The following is a 21,984-nucleotide window of genomic DNA, read 5'->3' as shown; positions in this document are numbered from 1 at the left end:
CTCCAAGGCTTTATTCTTGGCCTCTCTACAATTCCTCACTTAGCCACTCCACTTCATCAGCTCCCATGGGTTTATCTTCCTCATCCAGATGATTCCCAAATCTATATATCCAACTCAAATCTCTTCAGTTCCACTGAAGCATTTGTGATTTTTTATTGGACATTTTACACTGGTTGTCCTGTAAGCATCCCATTGTCAACATGTATAAGACAGTGCTCGTTATTCTCCCCTGTCAAGGACATCGACATCCTTTCAGTCATCTGGGTCCACAACCTTGGGATTATCTTGAACTTTTCATTCTCTCCCCAGATGTCCAAGTTGTTCCCAAATCTCGTGCTTGCTACCTCTCTACCATCTCTTGAAGACGGGTCCTTCTTTCCACTCATATAACCTTCATCTTGGTTCAGACCATCATCTCACACCTGAACTACGATAATCTCCCAATTCATCTCTCAGCTTCAAGTCTTCCCCAACACTTGACAGAGATCCCATAGTAATCTTCCTTAAGCGCACCTCTGATTGTCATTCTATGGCCTTTCTATCTAAACATTGTCCACAGCACCACTGACATTTTCTTTATGGTCATTACAGAGAGTGACGTTACTCAGCTCGGTGTAATTCACTGATTTCTCTGGTTTTGGTTGCACAAACAAATTAGGAAAGGGATTCCTAGATTCTCACTAGACTACTGAGCGTTCTTGGTAGACAGCCATGTAAAAGTCCAGGTTTTGGTGTCATTGTTCTCAGTTTTCTAAGGGGAAATGGGTCTATCCTCCAGACTACAAGAATAGCCAAGCACTGTGTTTGGGACCAAAGAGAGTTTCTGGAGAAGATGTATTCATGGGGAGGACAGTGGCACATGACAGGGATCAAGAAAGACACTGGAGCAGAGTCTAAAGGGAACACAAGATTTTCAGGGGCATGGGAGAAGAGATGGCTGTACTAGTACGTGTGGAGATGGGAGATGGACTGTTATATTGCGGAGCTGTAAGGAGACAAGTTTGGCTGGGCCCTAGAATTCAGAAAGGAGAGTAGTATAAACTAGAAATGGACAGGTAGGTTTTAGTCAAGGTTGTGAAGGACTTTAAAAGCTAAACAAAGGATCTGATAGTTGATCCTAGAGGCAATAGGGATCCATTGGAGTTTCTTGAACAAGGGAGTGACCTCCTCACACTCAGACTTTTGGAAAATCATTTTGGCAGCTGTGCATATGATGGTTTGGGGAAGGCGTGGGTTTGAAGCGAGGGTTTGCACCGTTGAGAGGATATTTCCATAGTACAGACGAGATGGAATGAGAGTCTGAACTGGGATGGTTACTGTGGAAATAGGGCAGGAGACGGAAGCAAAATATGTGAAGGGGAAGATGGTAAGATTTGGCCACTGATTGTTTATGGGGGATGAGGGAAATCGGTCCCAAATCTGGGAGCCCTGAAGATTGGAGTGGGGGAAATTCCGAAGAAGCAAGGGCTTGGGGGAAATGATCAACAATTGCCTGGGCTACAGATGATCTTATTTGAAATGTCCAGTAAACCACTGGTGATGCGAGACTGACCAGGGACGGTTGTACTCAGCTAGTCAGCACAGTGCTAATAACGAAATGCACAGGACACGACAAGTGAATCGGAGCCAATCCAAGCACCATTTATTAAGAACAGCTGTGTGGGAGGCAACGTGCTGGGTACAGGGGAAACAAAGATTCAGAAAATGAAACAATCCTTGCCCCCTTGGAGCTTACATTCTAGTGAGGAGATACAACATGGACACAGAAGTATCTATGATTAAGGAGAGGGTGAGGGAGAGAGCACGGAGGGCTCAGGGGATCAGGAAAGGTTTCCTATGGAAGATGGAGGATGCACTGAGCCTTGAAGGACGTTACATTTCCGTCTCGATGCAGAGGAATCCGGAGTTTTTTTTTAAGAGGGATGTTGCATACTCATACCTCAATCATTATAGAGGTCTGGGAATTCTACATTAAATTAATCAATTGGAAGTGTGAACTGGATCTGAACTAGACGTCTCCACTAAATCAACCAATCAAAGGCGTTAGACAAAGTGGGACTGTCTAGTCGGAAGGCATGGAAGAGGAAATGTATTAGGATTAGTTGATTTTGTATAAAACAGCATCAAGGAGCCAGGTGGCACAGTGGATAGAGTGCTGGGTCTGGAGTCAGGAAAACTCATCTTTCTGAGTTCAAATCTGCCCTCAACACTTAGCAGCCATGTGACCCTGGTCAAGTCATGTCAGCCTATTTGCCTCAGTTTCCTCATTTGGGAAATGAGCAGGAGAAGGACATGGCAAATTGTCTCTGCCAAGAAAACTACCCAAAAGGAGTCACCAAGAGTCAGACATGATTGGAATGACGGACCAATGAAATTGCAAGTTAATTTAGAACTGGGCATCGGAGTGTCTTGAAACTTAGAGGAGGGAGCATCAAGGTCAGCTGTGGAAGAAGGAATGCCTCTGTCTCCTCTCTTCCTGTTGGAAGCCTGGTCTGATCCCCAGAGAAGGTAGATTTCTCCCTCCTCGAATGATAAAGCGCCTTGGAAGCCTGAAAACTCTCCATTAAAAGCAAATGCGGTTTGTAGGGGGCCCCACAATACTCCTTCTGTGTCTTCACTGTATATGGTTTGTACTTTCTTATCCGGGAGCACGTCATCTCCCCTTGTAAGACGAGAGACACCCTGAGGGTCATTTTTGTCTTGGCTTCCCTGGCGCTTAATAGATGCTTATAGAATCAAACGAAAGCTAATTAGTGTCAGGAGAGACGATGCGAAAGGCTTCCAGCAGGAGTATAAAGAGTGTAAAGAGTGTCTCCAAACTCTTAATGCAGCTTTAAGAGCTTTAAACAATTTTACACTTGGGTAGCTTGAGGCTGGGTAGTGCAGTGGCTAGAACACTGGGCCCTGAAATCAGGAATCCTTATCTTCCTGAGTGCAAATCTGGTTGAAGACACTAGCTAGGTGACCCTGAGCAAGTAACTTGACCCTATTTGCCTCAGTTTCTTCCTCTGTAAAATGAGCCGGAGAAGCAAATGGCAACCCCAGGTCAAATGACTTAACCCTGGTTGCCTCAGTTTCTTCCTCTGTAAAATGAGCCGGAGAAGCAAATGGCAACCCCTGGTCAAATGACTTAACCCTGGTTGCCTCAGTTTCTTCCTCTGTAAAATGAGCCGGAGAAGCAAATGGCAAACCCTGGTCAAATTACTTTACCCTGGTTGCCTCAGTTTCTTCCTCTGTAAAATGAGCTGGAGAGGGAAATCACAAACCCTGGTCAAATGACTTAACCCTGGTTGCCTCAGTTTCTTCCTCTGTAAAATGAGCTGGAGAAGGAAATCACAAACCCTGGTCAAATGATTTAACCCTGGTTGCCTCAGTTTCTACATCTGTAAAATGAGCTGGAGAAGGAAATCACAAACCCTGGTCAAATGACTTAACCCTGGTTGCCTCAGTTTCTTCCTCTGTAAAATGAGCTGGAGAAGGAAATCACAAACCCTGGTCAAATGACTTAACCTTGGTTGCCTCAGTTTCTACATCTGTAAAATGAGCTGGAGAAGCAAATAGCAAACCACTCCAGTATCTTTGCCAGGAAAACCCCGAATGGGGTCATGAAGAATTGGACACAACTAAAAATGACTAAATAACAACAAAGCTTAAGACTGCCCTAAACCTTTTGGGACCCTCTATACCACCCAGGCACATTAACAGAAGTGGGAAGGAGTAATACCAATTGATCTTAAGAATATTCAAAGGGTGGGGAACAGCTGGGTGACTCAGTGGATTGACAGCCAGGCCTAGAGATAGGAGGTCCTGGGTTCAAATCTGGCCTCAGACACTTCCTAGTTATGTGACCCTGGGAAAGTCACTTGGCCCCCATTTCCTAGCCCTTACCACTCTTCTGCCTTGGAACTAATACACAGTATTGATTCCAATACAGAAGGTGAGGGTTTTTATTTAAAAAAATTCAAAGGGGCAGCTGGGTGGCTCAGTGGATTGAAAGCCAAACCTAGAGAGGGGAGGTCCTGGGTTCAAATATGACCTCCGACACTTCCTAACTGTGTGACCCTGGACAAGTCACTTGGCCCCCATTTCCTAGCCCTTACCACTCTTCTGCCTTGGAACTAATACACAGTATTGATTCCAATACAGAAGGTGAGGGTTTTTATTTAAAAAAATTCAAAGGGGCAGCTGGGTGGCTCAGTGGATTGAAAGCCAAGCCTAGAGAGGGGAGGTCCTGGCTTCTCCAACACTTCCTAACTGTGTGACCCTGGACAAGTCACTTAACCCCCATTGCCTAGCCCTTACTGTTCCTCTGCTTTAGAACCAGTGAACAGTAGTGATTCTAAGACAGAAGGGATGAATTTAAAGAAAAAAGAATCTTCAAAGACTGCTAGAATACTACTGGGCTGTAGGAAACAAGGGATGGGTTAGTATTTTACCGTTTGGAAAGATCTACATGAAATAATGAAGAGCGAAAAGAATAGAACCAAGAGAACGTCGGCTCTACAGCTATGGAATGAATATTGGAAGAATAACTGGGATGTGTCCATCTCCAGAGAAGGAGCTGATTGGACAATTAGAAATACAAAAGGTATCCTTTATACAGAAGTATTTCTCGCTGGGCGATGCCTTCTCTGGCGAGGGACGGGGAGGGAGTGGGCGAGATACTGGAGAATTTTAATGTAACCAACAAACAACTAAATTGATAAATTTAAAGAAAGAACATTCAAAGACGAATTTAGGAAAGAGTCTTTGGCCAGGGCTCCTGTGGGAATCCCAGCACTGACCTAGTCTTATTCACTATTTGTTGGCTGCCATTTAGAACTGCTCAGCAAACCTCGATTTGAGCAGCTCTTCTAGAGCTCTGGAGATTTATTGGGTTGGTACATCCCCCTTGGGGCAGCGTGGTGGCACAGTAGATAGATCCCCAGACCCAGAGTTGGGAAGACCCGAGTTCCAATCCAGATTCAAACACTTATTAGCTGTGCGACCTTGGATAAGTCACTTATTTGTCTCAGTTCCTCATCTGTAAAATGGGTTGCCCTGGAGAAGGATGTGATAAATTACCCCGGCATCTTTGCTAAGGAAGCCCCAAATGGGGGGGGGCATGAAGAGTTGAAACACCTGAACCCCAGCCCATGGGACTTGTTCTAAGGTGGGTAGAGAGTAGGATAGGAATTGAGAGGGAAGAGCTTGACTCTGCTGCCATTCCTGTAGACGGGTGACCTGATCCAAGATGGCTGGCGGGCTTCCAGGTGGATTGGATGGAATTAAGGACGCAAACAGATGGAATCAGGTGGCTGACCTGGATGTGGCTTCTCTGGTGTCAGACAGACCTCAAGGCGCTAGGAGGAAACCAAGGGCAGAAATGAGACACAGTTAAGATGGGCAAACCATTGCTCCCTTAGGACTTCGTCAACGTTGAGTTCTATGAGAAATCGCCAGTTGGCCCTGCTCTCTACCCTTTCTCCTCCAGCCCAGTATCATCAGCATTCCCAGATCTCATCACAAGGCCTTTTACAATAGCCTTGCAAAGACTGGGACAAAACTGTGGCAGCCCCTCACTCAGGAGGAGAAAATGCACACTAATAGCTATGGAAATCACAACAGTTGCTCACATTCATGGGGAGCTTTACAGTTGGCAAAACACTTCCCGTACATTATCTCAGTGGGGCAATGTTGTGGCCCAATGGATATAGAGTTGGCCTTGAAGTCAGGATGGTCCTGGGTTCAAATCCTAACTCAGATATGTATTAGCTCTGTGACTCTGGGTAAGTCACTGAACTTTTTTCAGTCTCAATTTCTTCATTTCTTAAATGGGGATAATAATAGTCACTGTGAAACTCAAATGAGATGATTTTATAAAGTGCATTGCTAACTTTAATGTGCTATCATTAACTATAATGTTTCTATAATTAACTAATGGCTCTCTGTTAAGTGACTTGCCCAGGGTCTTACAGAAGTATCCAGGCAAGATTTTTTCTAACCTTTTCTTTGTTTTAGTAACAACTTTAAGAGAGAAGGGTTCTTCAAATGGGGTTGAATGACAGGAAATGTCTGAGTTCAAATTCGAACCCAAGACTTCCTAATTCGAGGCCTGGCACTTTATCCATTGAGTCACCTAGCTGCCCCTAAGGGCAAGATTCTTTTTTTTTCTTTCTTTCAATAACTTTTATTTTATTTTTTTGAAAAATTTATTTAATTAATTAATTTGGAATATTTTCCTATGGTTCATTGATTCATGTTCTTTTCCTCCCCTCCTCTCACTCCCCTCCTGAAGCCAAGGAGCAAACATGTGTCATTGATCAAGGCCTATTTCCATATTATTGATAATTACACTAGGGTGATCATTTAGAGTCTATATCTATGGGCAGGATTCTAACCCAGGTCTTTAAAATCTGACATTTCACCATCATAGCAAAGGCAGAAACAATAGCCACAAAATCCAGAGAACTATGTGGGAGAAAGAGTTCTGCCTCTAGAGTCAGAGGATGTGGGTTCAAATTCTGCCTCTTCTTATACTTACTATGTGAAGAGTCTGAATTCCTTTCTCTGAGCCTCAGTTTCCTCCTCTGTAAAGTGGGCAGAGTCAGCCTAGAAGGCTTCTGAGGTCCCTCTCAGCTCCAAATCAATGATCTTACTTTTCAATAAGCCCAAGATGTTTCTGGTGTATTTGTTTGTTTGTTTTGGGCTCAGACCTGTGATTTTGTTATATCATTATCTCGAGAAAGTGAATGCACACATTTAAAAAAAGCAACTGTAAATATTAGAGATGTGCATGTTTGTGTAAACCATTTAAAATTCTTATTTGGGTGCTAGAGTATTTGTTTTGGTGACAGTTACTAAGTTTAGAGTAAAATTATGAACCTGCTTTTTTTTTTTTTTAAGCCAACTCATCTTCTCTCCATGGGTAGCTTTGCCAACAGGAAAAAGGTGCTGGACTCTGAGAAGACAGGGACCTGAGTTCCAATCCTGCCTCTAATACTCATCAGCAAGAGTAAAACCAGTGAAATGTCCAACTCCTATATTCAGAAGGGATTCCTGAGGCTGTCTAATTCCCCCCAATCAGAAAATAGGTCCATTTCTACTACTCTTTGGAAGAGTCCTGGACCATATCCAGTGAAGGGAAACGCACTCCTGCCCAGCGTGTTCATTCTATCTCAGTGTTAGGAACTATTTCCTTCCCTTTGCCTCTGGACCTGGTTATGCCAAATAGAGTGAGTCTAATCCCGCTTCCCCAATGAAGGCTGTTCTCCTTCCCCACTTCCCGCTAGCTCCAAAGTCTTCTCTTCACTCCTTCCACTCATCCTCACGTAACTTGGATTGAGGACCTTCACCATCCCGCCATCCCGATCCCACTCTTGATTATCTTCCGTTTCCCCACGTCCTTCTTACACTGAACCCAGCCCTCCCAGCAAGGACTGACCAGGGCAGAGGATGGCAGGAAGGTCTCCTTAGCCCTGAACACAAGAAAACTTCCTAGAGAACTAAAGGCTTTATCCCGGCTCTCTCACTCTCTCTCAGTGACCTGATCAGATGCCATGAAATCATCTGCTGTTCTTAGTTGCCCACTGATGTCTTTCACTGTCCCGGGACACCCAAAGGCATGGAATCCACCCTTAGTTTTTCCTAGGCCATAGCCAGCCTCCCTGACCTGCTTGAGAGACCCAGGAGTCCAGATGAGTTTGTAGGCCATGTAGATGGGGATGCAGATAAATGACGAAGTGCTGATCAGATGCCCAATGGAGATGCTCCAGGCTGGATAGCGGTAGCCAAATAGCACAAGAGGAGACTGGTCCAGGAGGGAGCTGATGATTATAAACTAGTGGGCGGTGGGAAGGAGGAAGAGAGAAAAGGAAGTCAAGAACCATCCATTCATTTTTGAAAATTTAACAAACAGGGAGCAGCTGGGTGGCTCAGTGGATGGAGAGCCAGGCCTAGAGACAGGAGGGCCTGGGTTCAAATTTGGCCTGAGACACTTCCCAGCTGGATGACAAGGCAAGTCACTTAACCCCCACTGCCTACCCTTTACCACTCTTATGCCTTGGAACTAATATATAGTATTGATTGTGAGACAGAAGGGAAGGATTTAAAAAAAGTGGGGGGGGGGGGGACAGCTGGGTAGCTCAGTGGATTGAGAGCCAGGCCTAGAAATGGGAGGTCCTGGGTTCAAATCTGGCCTCAGACACTTCCTAGCTGGGTGACCCCGGGCAAGTCACTTACCCCCATTGCCTAGCCCTTACCACTTTTCTGCCTTGGAACCAATACACAATATTGATTCCAAAAACGGAAGGTGAGGTGAAAAAAATTTTAACAAATATTTATTATCACTATTATGTGCAGAACCCTATTTTGGGGGTGGGAAGTGGGAAGAAACATAGATAAATAAGCTCTCTGCAATGTGACTCCCACCTCCTCTGTAGTCCATGTGTTCTCCATTCCAACCAAACTGGCTCACCCACTCTTCTCTGCATGGGATGTCTTATCTCCTACCTCCAAGCTTTTGCATAGACAGTCTCCTACGTCTAGAATTATCTTCATCATCATCATCATCATCCCTAGAATTTATCACATACCTTAAAGTTTGCAAAGTGCTTTACAAATATCTGATTTTATCCTCATAATAACTCTGGGAGGTAGGTATTATCATGATGCCCATTATCCAGATGAGGAAACTGAGGCAGACAAGATTTTCCTGGAATCACACAACTAGAAAGTGTCTGAGGCTAGTTCTGCACTCAGGTTTCCTGGAGTTCTTTTCCTGCATTCTATTGATTGTGTCACCTAGTGGAGTCCACTGTAGAATCCCCGGCTTCCTTAAAATCACAGCTTAGGTGACACCCCCTACATAAAACCTCTAATTCTCCCCAACATCCCCACTTGTCAGGAGTTGTACCCATTTTTTGAATCTTTATTTTCTGTCTTAGTAACAACTCTAAGGTACAAGGATAGGCAAACAGTGGTAAGTGACTTGCCCAGGGTCACACAGCTCGGCAGTATCTGAGGTCAAATTTGAACCCAGGTCCTCCTGACTCCCAGCTAGGTGCTCTGTGGCTTCCATGCTCTTGATATAACTGCACCTTTGCATGAAGTTGCCTGTATATATGTTGTATCCCTACAATGTAAGCTTCTTGAAGGCAGGGACAATTCTGGACTTTTGTATTTGTTGAATTGAGATGGCTTTTACCCTTATGAAATTAGAAGGAGGGATTCAGCATGTATTGAGATAAGTAAGAAAAGTCTAAATAAATGGCCATGTGGGTTTAGAGCCATTCCAGCTCAGACCACCAGAGAAGGCTGCAGGGAAGAAGCAACCTTTGCATTAAGTCTTGTAGGCAGTGTGGCTCAGGGGACGGAATCTTGGATTGAGAGTCAGAGGATTTGCCACTTACTATGTGTATGGCTTTGGGCAAATCACTTCCCCTTTCTAGACCTCAGTTTCCCCATCTGTCATATGAAAGACTGGACAGATAACTTTGTAAGGCCTGTTTGAGATTTAAATGTATGATGGATATGATTTTGGTAGGCAATGATGGAGATGGGGCTCTCCGGGCATATGGACCAACAAGAGCCGGGGCGTAGAGATAGAAAGAAATGAGACGAGTACAAGAGGCAGCTGCATGTAGCTTGTCCTGGAGAGAGAATCTCAAACTTTGGGCTGGAAGGGACTCCAGCTCTGCCAACCTACACACGAGGAAACTGAGGTCTAGGGAGGGTTAATGAGTTGCCCAAATTCATGCTCGTAAACAAGCCCGTAAACTTTCTACTGTAATAATGAAGATAATTATAATGATAGGTGGTTGGTTTCCTTTGTTAGATCTTCATCTAGGTAATATCTGCTAACCATGGGGGTCCCCAGGACTCTGTCACGGACCCTCTTTTCTTCTCCCTCTGAACTATTCCACTTAGTGATCTCATTAGGTCCCATGGATTTAATTATCATCTTTATGCAGATGATTCTCAGCTAAATATTTCCAACTGGATGTTCTATAGACATCTTGAACTTAATACATCCAAAACTGAACTAATAATTCTTTCACCAGTCGTCCTCTTTTCCTAATTTTCATATTTTCTTTTTCTCTTCCTCCCTCTTTCCTTCCCTTCCTCCTTCCCTCTCTCCCTCCCTTCTTTGCTCCTTTCCTCCCTCCCTCCCTTCTTTCCTCCCTCCCTCCCTCTCTTCATCCTTCCCTCCTTCCCTCCCTCCATCCTTCCCTCCCTCCCTTCTTTCTTTCTTTCTTTCTTTCTTTCTTTCTTTCTTTCTTTCTTTCTTTCTTTCTTTCTTTCTTTCTTTCTTTCTTTCTTTCTTTCTTTCTTTCTTTCTTTCTTTCTTTCTTTCTTTCTTTCTTTCTTTCTTTCTTTCTTTCTTTCTTTCTTTCTTTCTTTCTTTCTTTCTTTCTTTCTTTCTTTCTTCCTTCCTTCCTTCCTTCCTTCCTTCCTTCCTTCCTTCCTTCCTTCCTTCCTTCCTTCCTTCCTTCCTTCCTTCCTTCCTTCCTTCCTTCCTTCCTTCCTTCCTTCCTTCCTTCCTTCCTTCTCTTCTCTTTCCTGTTCATGTAGAATCAATATTGTGTATTGTTTTCAAGGCAGAAGAGTGGTAAGGCAATCAGGGATAAGTGACTTACCTAGGGTCACACAGCTAGGAAAGTGTCTGAGACGATGTTATTATTATTTTTTTACTTCAAACCCTTACCTTCCATCTTGGAGTCAATACTGTATATTGGCTCCAAGGCAGAAGAGTGGTAACGGCTAGGCAATGGGGGTCAAGTGACTTGCCCAGGGTTACACAGCTGGGAAGTGTCTGAGGCCAGATTTGAACCTAGGACCTCCCGTCTCTAGGCCTGGCTCTCCATCCACTGAGCCACCCAGTTACCCCCTGAGACAATATTTGAACCCAGGTCCTTCCGTCTCCAGGCTTGGCTTTCTATTTCTGACCCTCCTATGTTCCCCTCCTGTTCAATAGTAGCACCATCTTCCCAGTAACCCGGCCTCATGACCTAGAGGTCATCCTTGACTCTTCACTCTCTTTCACCCTATTGCTAATGATACTAAAATAAAGGAATTGGGCTATGTGACCTTTGAGGTCTCTTTCAGGTCTCGATGTATGAGCTTATGAACTCAACCTTTCTATGACTCAGTGTACCCATCTGTAAAATAAGGTTGATGACCTTTGAAGCCCTTCCAGATCTAGTTCTATAATTTGATGAGAAAAGTGTCATTTTTCAGTTGTGTCCAACATGTCATGACCCCATTTGGGTTTCTTTGGTAAAGATACTGGAGTGTTTTGCCATTTCTTTCTCCAGCTCTTTTCACGTATGAGGAAATGGAGGCAAACAGGGGGAAGTGACTTGCCCAGGATCACATAACTAAGAAATGTCTAAGGCCAGATTTGAACTTGGGAAAATAAGTCTTCCTGACTTCGGGCTCAGTGCTCTATCTAATGTACCCCCTAATTGCTCTGATGGAATAAGTAGTAGATATCAATTTAAAAAATACCCAATAAAAAGTTAGTAATAAAATGTAAAAGTAGAAAAGTAGAAAATCTCTAGCTCGGGAGTCTACTCCCACTTCATCACCATGTAGCTTTCTGATTCGGGTTTTCCTTCTTGTCTGGGCCTTAGTTTCCCCCTCTGTAAAATAAGGTATTTGGACAAGGTGAACTTGAATGTCTTTTCCGACTTTACTTCTGGTGAGTCAGGAGCTGTCGGTCCTGGGGGGAAACGTCTAGGCTCTTTTTCTGCAGAATGGTGATAAGTTTTGTGCTTTCCCTTCCTAGGAATAGAATTTAAAGATGCAATGAATTGCTATTGTGTTTTGTGCTCCTGGGAGGATTGGCCCGGCTGGTTCAATGAGGGACATACTCACGGCTAAGAAGGCAGGACTGATCGCTACCCAGCATATCTTCCAGAATAGGCCTGGGCTAAAGCCAAGCATGACCTTCACATCACGACAGAATTGCCGGATTCCTGGGCAGAAGGAAAAGCATATCAGCTCCTTTCCTTATTGACCTCAGTCTAGCAGTGGAATACATTGGAGAGAGGAAGAAAGCTTCCCCTCGACTATTTGCCAAACCTGAGTAAGTAGCTGGAACACCCGTCCCTATTCCTAATTTGCCTCCTTGCTGAACTCTTGTTCGTACCTCCTAATATGGCCCTCTATCAGGGGGATTCTCTCTCTCTTCTCATAGAGTGAGCCCCTGGAAGGTGAGGGCTTTTTCTATTTGTGACCTCAGAACTTAGTAAAATGATTGGCATGTATTAATGCTTAATCAAGACTTTTTCATCGAAATCACCCATTTATTCATCGATCTGTCCATTCCTTCAAAGGGCTAAAGGTGATGGGCAGGGACCTGGTACCAATGGGGAATGTCTCTGTTCCTTAGCTAGAAACATCAGGCTTGGAAGCTTCCTGCGAGATGGGAATTTTATTAAGCAAAAGAGCTTATTGGTTGTCTTACTCCCTCTTGGAGCTCAAGAGACTGAAGGAAGGGAAAGAAACAGTTTCCAATCCAGGAGTGGGATTTGCTGTAAGGTTGGGACTAGAAAGTGTTTGGAGTATTTTGTTCCATATTACAGGTGTCTATTGGCTTTGACTATTACTACATTTCTATAGACCAGTGATGGTGAACCTTTTAGAGACCTGAGAGACCAAGTGCCCAAACTACAACCCTCAAGCTGCATGTGAGCCCCTCACCTTACCCTGGACAGGGGAGGGAGGAAGCACTCCCAATGGGCTGCTGGGCAGAGGGGCGGGTCATATGAGAAAGCAGGTCTTTAGGTGTGCATGGAGAGGGGGAGGGAAGCAACCTCTTCTGCTATTCTCTGGCACACGTGTCATAGGTTTGCCAACATGGCTATAGACTCTATTTGAACTCTTGTTTAACCAAGACCTGAAGGTGAGTGGCTGAAACAACATCAGATCTGGAAAGTATGGAAGTGGTTAGTATTAGGGGCACTACAAGTGGCAAAATGATATTTTCCTAAACAAAAATGATGTGATGTATAATAATAAGGAATATAGTGCTGAGCAATTACAAAAGTACTCGTGCTATGGTTCTAACTGCTGGCAGAGTCAATCTGTTACAAAAAGGCACAGCAGACATAGGGAGAGAGTCTCCCCTTCCCAATCCCCAAAGGAATCTTTTTTTTTTTTACCATAAAACCAAGAAACAGCAATCGCCTCCAGGAACACCACAGCCAGGACGGAGCAGTTAGCACCAAATTCTTCCAGGAGTTTGATCACATAAGCACCTCCCTAGAACAACAAAGGAAATCCAGCTTCAGGGCTCTCTGCTCCATCCTACTCTGAAGGAAGTCCAACAACAGACTAGAGATGTAGTGGAATTCCAAGGAAGGAACACTGAATAGGCAACCACAGATGGAAGTTTCATCTTCTCGAATGTTTCTTTAATGCTTTTCATTTTTCTGAGTTCCAATTTCCCCATACTTAAAATGAGCAGATACTATGATATAGTGGAAAGAATGCCAGATTTTGAGTCAAAGAAATGAGTTGTGATCCTGTTAGCTCTTCCATTTCTTTCTTTTTTTTTAAATAAAACCCTTACCTTCCATCTTGGAGTCAATACTGTGTATTGGCTCCAAGGCAGAAGAGTGGTAAGGGATAGGCAATGGGGGTTAAGTGACTTGCCCAGGGTCACACAGCTAGGAAGTGTCTGAGGCCAGATTTGAACCCAGGACCTCCCATCTCTAGGCCTGACTCCCAACCCACTGAGCCACCCAGCTGCTCCCAGTTCTGCCATTTCTAAAGCTGTGTAACTTTAGACAAGTCAGTTAATCTCCTTGGACCTCAGTTTCCTTTACTGGTGTGCCATTTTTCATAGCTCATATTTCACTGTTTTTTTTTATATAACAATTGGCATCCATAGAATGCCTTAATGTTTGTAAAACTTTTTTATTATTTCTCATTTTTCTCATTTTTATTATATCTCATTTGTGCCTCAAAAAAGTTCTCCAAGTCCTACTGGCCCTATTAGCCATATATTACAGATGGGGAAACTGAGGAACAGAGAGATTAAGAGATTTGACCCAAACTATCCACCTCCTAGGAATCCGAAGTAGGACTTATTGATTCCAAGTTCAGTGCTCAGAATTCTCTCCATTCTACTTTCTACTCTGCTTCTCCATGGGGTTATGGGACTCATCCTCCACTTGGGGGAGAAACAGAATCCTTAGCATAGCCTCAGCATCCTGAAGTCTGTGGGAGCCCTCTGCCACAATTCCCAGGTGCATCCCTCACCCAATTCCCAGCCTTACTTGGGTCAGTGTGGCAAGTGATCCCAGAAAGCATCCGACCACCAGGACCAGGACCAAGAGCTCCCTCCTTTTAGTTAAGGTCTGGGGATATTCATCCACGAGAGCCGTGATGATGGCTTCCAGGCCTCCAAACTGTGAAGAGAACCACAGCAAAGCAAGCTGACATGGGACCAAATGCCACCCAGGCTGAGAATTCCCGCTCCTCCGTGACCTGACATGGTTCTTATATCCCTGCCCTGAAGGAGAATTCTAGATGTCCTTATTTGTCCCCTTCCTTCCTTTTCCCCAAGAGATAACAAATAATGTTGGTGAAGTCTCATTTTCAATATCTTTTTGTTACTCAGACATTTCAGTTGTGTCTGACTCTTCGTGACCCCATTTGGGGTTTCCTTGGCTGGAGTGGTTGGTCAATTCCTAATCCAGCTCATTTGACAGATGAGGAAACTGAGGCCAACAAAGTTAAGTGACTTGCCCAGGGTCACGCAGTTAAGATACTGGAGTGGTTGGCCATCTCCTTCTCCAGCTCATTTGACAGATAAAAAAAACTCTTCCCTTCTGTCTTGGGATCAATACTGTGTATTCAGTGCAAGGCAGAAGAGTGGTAAAGGCTAGGCAATGGGAGTTAAGTGACTTGTCCAGGGTCACACAGCTAGGAAGTATCTGAGGCCAGATTTGAACCCAGGACCTCCCATCTCTAGGCCTGGTTCTCCATCCACTGACCTATCTAACTGGCCCCTGGAAAAGGTTTTCTTCCTTCCTTCCTTCCTTCCTTCCTTCCTTCCTTCCTTCCTTCCTTCCTTCCTTCCTTCCTTCCTTCCTTCCTTCCTTCCTTCCTTCCTTCCTTCCTTCCTTCCTTCCTTCCTTCCTTCCTTCCTTCCTTCCTTCCTTCCTCCCTTCCTTCCTTCCTCCCTTCCTTCCTTCCTTCCTCCCTTCATTTCCTTCCTTCCTTCCTTCCTTCCTTCCTTCCTTCCTTCCTTCCTTCCTTCCTTCCTTCCTTCCTTCCTTCCTTCCTTCCTTCCTTCCTTCCTTCCTTCCTTCCTTCCTTCCTTCCTTCCTTCCTTCCTTCCTTCCTTCCTTCCTTCTTTCCTTTCTTCCTGCCTTCCTTCCTTCCTGCCTGCCTTCCTTCCTCCCTCCCTCCCTTCCTGTCTTCCTACCAACCCTTACCTTCCACCTTAGAATCAATAATGTGTATTGGTTCTAAGGCTGAAGAGCAGTAAAGGCTAGGTAATGGAGGTTAAATGACTTATCCAGGGTCATACAGCTGGGGAGTATCTGAGGCCAGATCTGAACCCAAGACGTCCCCTCTCTAGGTTTGGCTCTCAATCTACTGAGCCACCCAACTGCCCACTCCTTACTGACTTCTTAGTCTTAAGTATTTGTGGACTTTTCTAGGGCACTGCTGACCCATAGGAAATAGACTTTGTTGGAATCTTCCATTAGTTAGAGGGAATCTACATCCATTGTCCTTATACTGAGTTTTGTAAAGTCTCTTAAGTCTTAGGATTGGGGGTTGCTACTATTATTATTCCTGGAACGATCTGACTTTGTCTTATTGAACTAACAGCTAACATTTCTATAATAGTTATAGTATAATTTCTATAATATTTACATCCTTTCTGTGGGCCAGACACTGTGCTAGTAAACACTTTATAATTGCTCCTCACAACAACCCTGTGAGGCAGGTGCTAGTAATAGCCCCATTTTGCATATGAAGAAACTGAGGCAAATAGAGGTTAAGTGACTTATCCAGGGCCACTCAGCTAGTAAGCTTTTGAGGTTGGATTTGAATTCAAGTCTTTTATGACTATCCAATAGGTCACCTAGTTTAAGCCGTGTTTTTTTTAAAAAAACAACAACTCTTACTTTATGTCTTAATCAACACTAAGTATTCATTCCAAGGCAGAAGAGTGGTAAGATTGGGGCAACTGGAGTTAAAGGACTTGCCCAGGGTCACACAGTTAGGAAGTGTCTGAGGCCAGATTTGAACCCAGGACCTCCCAATTTCACTCCTGGTTCTTTATCGTCTGAGCCACCTAGCTACCCCCTCCTGCCCCTTTTCTGTTTTCCTTGAAAGCAGAGGAATGGATGAGACTCCCTTCCAAGGTTTTACTCTCCCATCCCCAAGCCAAGCAAAACTACTCACTGTGCTGTCTAATCCCAAGGCGATCATCATAAGGAAAAAAGCAATGGAGAAGAAGGTGGAGCCCACCATGTTGGCGATGGCCTCAGGGTAAGTGATGAAGAGGAGGCTGGGACCTGCAGAGGGTACAAGAGGCATCATTTTCCTCCAAGCAGTGATTTTTGGAGTGATTTCTAGAAGACAACATTCTAGAAGACAACGAGAAGAGTTTCAGGAGGACATTCCAGGGGGCCACTTATAGGAGTCAGTTTCTCTGTTTTCCTCCTGTCCCCCCAAACTGAGATTCCTATCATTTGGGGGAACACTTTGTAGTTTTTCTGAGACATTTTTGGGCGTACAATGTCAGCCAATCCTCCCATCAGCCTTCTGAGATAGATAGAACAGGTATTGTTATTGCTATTTATTAGACAGAAACAATCGAGACACACAGAAGATCTTAGGTCCAGACCTGGCAAGATCCTCAGGGCCCATCTGGTCTGACCTTCTCATTTTCAGAGAAGGAAAGTGAGTCACAGAAGGGTTAAGGGAGCTGTCCACGGTGACATCTTTTAGGTGGAATTCAAACTCAGGTCCCTTTGACTTCATATTCAGTGATATATTGGAGAGAAGACCATCACTTGAACTTATGTCTTAATTTGGACAGCATTGGCTGTGTGACCTTGGGTGAGTCCCTTAATTTCTCATTGTTCTAGGCAACCGTCCAAGGCTATAAATTCCTGATCCATATTGTTGGAGGGAGTTTCTATAGGAGGAATAAAGTCTCTGATAAAGTCATTGTCCGTACTAACCCCTCCTCCCCAAACCTAACCAAAACCAAATCAAACACACCCCCAGGCTGCACTGTAATAAAAATTTAATGGGTCAACCTGTTACTTTTAACAAATAATATATTTTACATAATATTAAAGGTCTTTATTTAAAGGGATGACGCAAGGGACAGCTGGGTAGCTCAGTGGATTAAGAGCCAGGTTCAGATGTAGGAGGTCTTGTATTCAAATTCAGCCTCAGACACTTCACAGCTGTGTGACCCTGGACAAGTCACTTGACCCCCATTGCCTAGCCCTTGCTTCTCTTCTGCCTTGGAACCAATAGACAGTATTGATTCTAAGGTGGAAGACAAAGGTTTAAAAATAAATAAAGGGGTGATTCCAAGTGAAAATTTCAGACTTTCTAGTAGGGATATGGGAGACATACTCCAGGAGCTGAGGGGAGGGCTGCCTTTCAGTATAGCTCAAACCATACCATGTAGGCAACCTGCTTAGCTAGTATTGCCCCCACGTGAGAAGTGGGGCAGCAGTGACACATAGATATTCATTCATAGCTATTTAGAGTTTACAAAGAACATTTCTTTAAAGAAATCTCTTCTATTCTTAGAATCAATGTTAGAATCAATGCTGTGTTTTGGTTTTAAAGTAGAAGAGCAGTAAGGGCTGGGAAATGGGAGTTAAGTGACTTGCCCAGGGTCACACAGCTGGGAAGTGTCTGAGGCCAGATTTGAACCCAGGATCTCCTGTCTCTAGGCCAAGTGCTCTATCCCCTTAACTACCTAGCTGCTCCCAAAGCACTTTTCTTTTTGTTTCTTACTTTCTGTCTTAGAATCAACACAGTATTAGTTCCAAAGCAGAAGAGCAAAAAGGGCTAGGCAGTTGGGGATAACTGATTTGCCCAAAGAAACAGAGCTAGGAAGTATCTGAATTCAGATTTGAACCCTGGACCTTCGGTTTCCAGGCTTGGATTTCTATCCATTGAGCTATCTAGTTGCCCTCAAAGGCAGTTTTCTTTTTAATTGTTTAAAACAAATTTTAAATATTTTTCCATGTTTCCATGATTCATTTTCTTTCCCTCCCCTTTTCCCTCCCCCTTCCAAGAGCCGATAAACAATTCCACTGGGTTTTACAAATGTTGTCACTTGATGCCCATTTCCATATTATTCATTTTTACCATAGAACTGAAACTCCAGGTTGTGTATACATATAAACAAGTGGTAAGTGATAGGGCATAAGTTTTTCTTTTGTGCTTCCGCTCCCACAGTTCTTTCTCTCAGTGTGGACAGCGTTCTTTCCCATAAGTCCTTCAGGAATGTCTTGGATTATTGTATTGTTTCTAGTATAAAGTCTATTACTTTTGATTGTACCACAGTGTGTCAGTCTCTGTGTACAATGTTCTCCTGGTTCTGCTCCTCTCGCTCTGCATCACTTCCTGGAGGTCGTTCCAGTCTCCATGGAACTCCTCCACTTTATTATTCCTTTGAGCACAATAGTATTCCATCACCAACATATACCACAATTTGTTCAGCCATTCCCCAATCGAAGGGCATCCCCTCATTTTCCAATTTTTGGCCACCACAAAGAGTGCAGCTATGAATATTCTTGTACAAGTCTTTTTCCTTATTATCTCTTGGGGTACAAACCCAGCAGTGCTATGGCTGGATCAAAGGGCAGACAGTCTTTTAAAACCCTTTACAAAGCAGTTTTCTCAAAAGAGTTTTATGAAGGAGTTGGCAACTGGTATTATCCTCATTTGTTTTTGAGGAAACACAGGGCTAGAGAGGTTAAACAACTTGTCTAAGGCCACACAGCTCATAAGGGTCAAAGCCAGGACCTGAACCTAAGCTTCAGAAATCCAATATGTTCTTGTAACATAAGCAGAAAAACTGACATGGTTTGTTGGTTTCTTTATCCTGCCAGTGAGGGAGGATAAATTTAGATAAAAGAAACACTGACCTTTGTCCTTTGCCACCTCTTCTATGTCGATGTCTCTCATCTCAGCCATGTAGCCCAGGACAGTGAAGATGACGAACCCAGAGAGGAAGCTGGTCAGGCAGTTCACCACGCTGGTAATAAGCGCATCCCTGCAAGTCAGAGAGCCTGGCTGTCCTGAGTGGGGCTTGGGGGTGAGGAGGACAGAAGGACAGCCTAGGAGTGTGCTGGGGTTTAATGCCACAGTGGAAGACAAGAGGGATACGTCTTCTCTTGGTCATCTCATCAGCTTCCAAGGTAAATGGTTATCTCTCTGCAGATAAAGTCCAGATCTCTGCTGAGCTTCAGGCCTGCATCACCAACTACCTGGGGGGACCTCCCCCCTAGGCTGCCAGGCTGGCATCCCAAACTCATCGAGTCCAAAGCAGAAACCACTGTCTTCCTCTCCAAACATGCCCTTCACTCAAACTCCCTAGTTCTGTCAGGGGCGCCATCCTCTCCTAGTCACCAGAATTCTCAGCTTCAGTCATTCCCTGCTCTTAGTCCTCTCTGGTGAATCAGTTGCCAAGTCTTGTCTATTCTACCTCCAGAACATTGTAAAGACTAACATTAATATACAATAACTATTATATTTTAAAAAATTTATTAATAATAACTAAAGTAAAAGTTAGCTAACTCAGCTGGGGTCACAAGAGGAGAGAGAGAGAGGGAGGAGTTACAGAATTTATAAAACAATAACGTGACCATGTAAACATGGAGGTGCAGGGAAAGGGATGCTGGGAGAGACAGAAGGAATTCTGGGGGACATAGTCCTGGGGTTCAAGATTTGCCAACTATACATTATCTCTTGCATATGTGCTTCCTCTCCTCTTTTTTTAAACAAAACTCTTACCTTCTGTCTTAGAATTGATACTAAGTGTTGGTTCCAAGGCAGAAAAGTGGTAAGAGCTAAGCAATGGGGGTGAAGTGACTTGCCCAGGGTCATACACAGAAGAAAATGGCTGAGGCCAGATTTGAATCCAGTTCTTTCTGACGGCAGGTCTGATGCTCTATCCACTGAGTCATCTATTCACCCCTCTCCCACAACCTTAGTTTAGGTCCTCATCACCTTCCATCTGGGCATTGGAATAACTTAATCAATTTCCTTATTAGCTTCTCCCATTCTCTGCACCTACATAGCTGCCATCTTGGTGGTCAACTTACACCTTGACTATTACAATAGCTTACTGCTTGGTTTTCCTGACTCAAATTTCTACCTGCTGCAATCTAGCCTACATCAAGTTACCAAGGTCATTTCCCTAAACTATGGATCAGATCACATCATCTTGCTGCTCAATAAACACTAGTGGCTCCCCATTACCCACAGTATCAAATGAAAGCCTTTCATAACTCTTCTTCCTTCTTCCTTCTTTCTCCTCCTCCTCCTCCTGCCAGGGACACATAGCTAAGAAGTGTCTGAGGCCGGGCTTGAACCCACATTCTCCTAACTTTAGGCCTGGCACTCTATTCACTGTGCTGCCTGGGTACCCCCTTTCCATTCTTCCTAAGCCATAATAATTTAGTTATATTAGTTTATACCTGCTATTCCTCATATGTGATAGTCTATCTCCATGTAACCGTGAAAATGTGGGTTGCCAAGACTATGAATTGCCAAAACTATAAAGGTTTTGGCCAAACTGTAAAGATAATTTTTAGTGTCTTGATTTAAAATCTAAAATTAAGTGGTCGCCATGGGAAAATTCCCAAATATGAAAATACCCAAGTCAGCTGGGTTTTATGGAGATTTTAATTAATACAAATAAAGGAATTAAGGGAAGGAGAGAGAGAGAGAAAGAGAGAGAGAGAGAGTAGCCAAGCAGTAGGAAAGGGCCTGAGTCTAAGGGAGAGCGAGTCAGTCTTTATCACTCACCACAAGATCGTCTTCAAGCTGGGTTCTTCCACTCCAAACTGAAATTAGCCTCCAAACTGAATTCAAATTTTAACTGAATTCAATTGCCCTGAACTTGTTCCTTTGCTTCCTTTTAAAGAAATTTTCTCTTATGTCACCTCCCCTAAATTTTCATGTCTACCAATCATAGTAGATACTTTTCCCCAGGACTGCCCATTCTTAGTTCTCATCTCCTTTGGTTCTCACCTTCTCTGGTTAGAAAAAAACCTCTGAGTATTTCACACCTCTTGTTAAGCTTGTTTTTTGTAAGTTGCTTGACCTTTTAGTGACTAATTTAGCCTTTATAGGTACTTAGCACCCTTTTGTATTTCATCTAAAAATAGACCACCTAGCTTAAGGTTTTTGCTTCACTATAAGTATAAGTTGGGGACTTTTCATTGTTCAATCAGGAGTTTGAAACTTTATCTTCCCCTAAGGCACTGTCTGAGTAGGGTGGAGTAATTTTAAAAGTTCTCAATACATTCCTGACTAAGTACCTCCATTCTTACAATAGGGGAATAGCTTAACCAGGTCTTCTAAGGTATAGTCTGAGCAGTTTTAAGATTCAGATCCAACATGACAGCTATATCTAGAATGTTCTTCCTCTTCACCTCTGCTTCCTGACTTCCTTGTATCCCTTTCAGGCTGAGTTCAAACTCTACCCATTACAGGATTTTTTTCTGGTTTATTCCATTTCTGATCCCCACCATCTTCTATCTGAGATTACCTTCCACACACCTGATATTTTTCTTGTATGTATGCAGTTATTTTTGTGTGGTTTCCCCCATTATACATGAGATCCTTGAGGCCAGGGCCATGTTTCCCCCCCCACCCCCACATTTAGTACAATATTTGGCATGTAGTTAATGATTGCTTGTTGAGTTATTGCCTTTCATATGCTTCTATGTGGGATCATGGTTGTTGATTTATTACTTTAAGTTTTACAAAGTATTT

The 21,984-nt window shown here is 43.7% G+C and overlaps 1 protein-coding gene and 1 long non-coding RNA gene across 2 annotated transcripts; both read right to left on the bottom strand.

Annotated features, from left to right (window-relative positions):
* Positions 1 to 1,620: 1,620 nt before the first annotated feature.
* Positions 1,621 to 12,208, bottom strand: LOC130458199 (uncharacterized). Its single transcript, XR_008917289.1, has 3 exons — positions 11,857 to 12,208; positions 7,652 to 7,819; positions 1,621 to 5,342 (listed from the first exon to the last, which is right to left on the bottom strand). It is a non-coding gene; the product is annotated as an uncharacterized LOC130458199 (long non-coding RNA).
* An 854-nt stretch (positions 12,209 to 13,062) lies between these two features.
* LOC100028162 (sodium-dependent serotonin transporter-like) lies at positions 13,063 to 19,597 on the bottom strand. The gene is made up of 6 exons (XM_056820928.1): positions 19,560 to 19,597; positions 19,128 to 19,255; positions 16,408 to 16,520; positions 14,265 to 14,396; positions 13,146 to 13,245; positions 13,063 to 13,067 (listed from the first exon to the last, which is right to left on the bottom strand). The coding sequence occupies exons 1-6, from the start codon at positions 19,595 to 19,597 to the stop codon at positions 13,063 to 13,065; spliced, it is 516 nt and encodes a 171-aa protein (XP_056676906.1).
* Between the last annotated feature and the right edge of the window lie 2,387 nt (positions 19,598 to 21,984).

This window comes from Monodelphis domestica, chromosome 3 (assembly GCF_027887165.1).
Source record: "Monodelphis domestica isolate mMonDom1 chromosome 3, mMonDom1.pri, whole genome shotgun sequence".
NCBI lineage: Eukaryota > Metazoa > Chordata > Mammalia > Didelphimorphia > Didelphidae > Monodelphis > Monodelphis domestica.
Note: the sequence above shows the minus strand (reverse complement) of the source record. Positions and strands in the feature narration are given on the sequence as shown.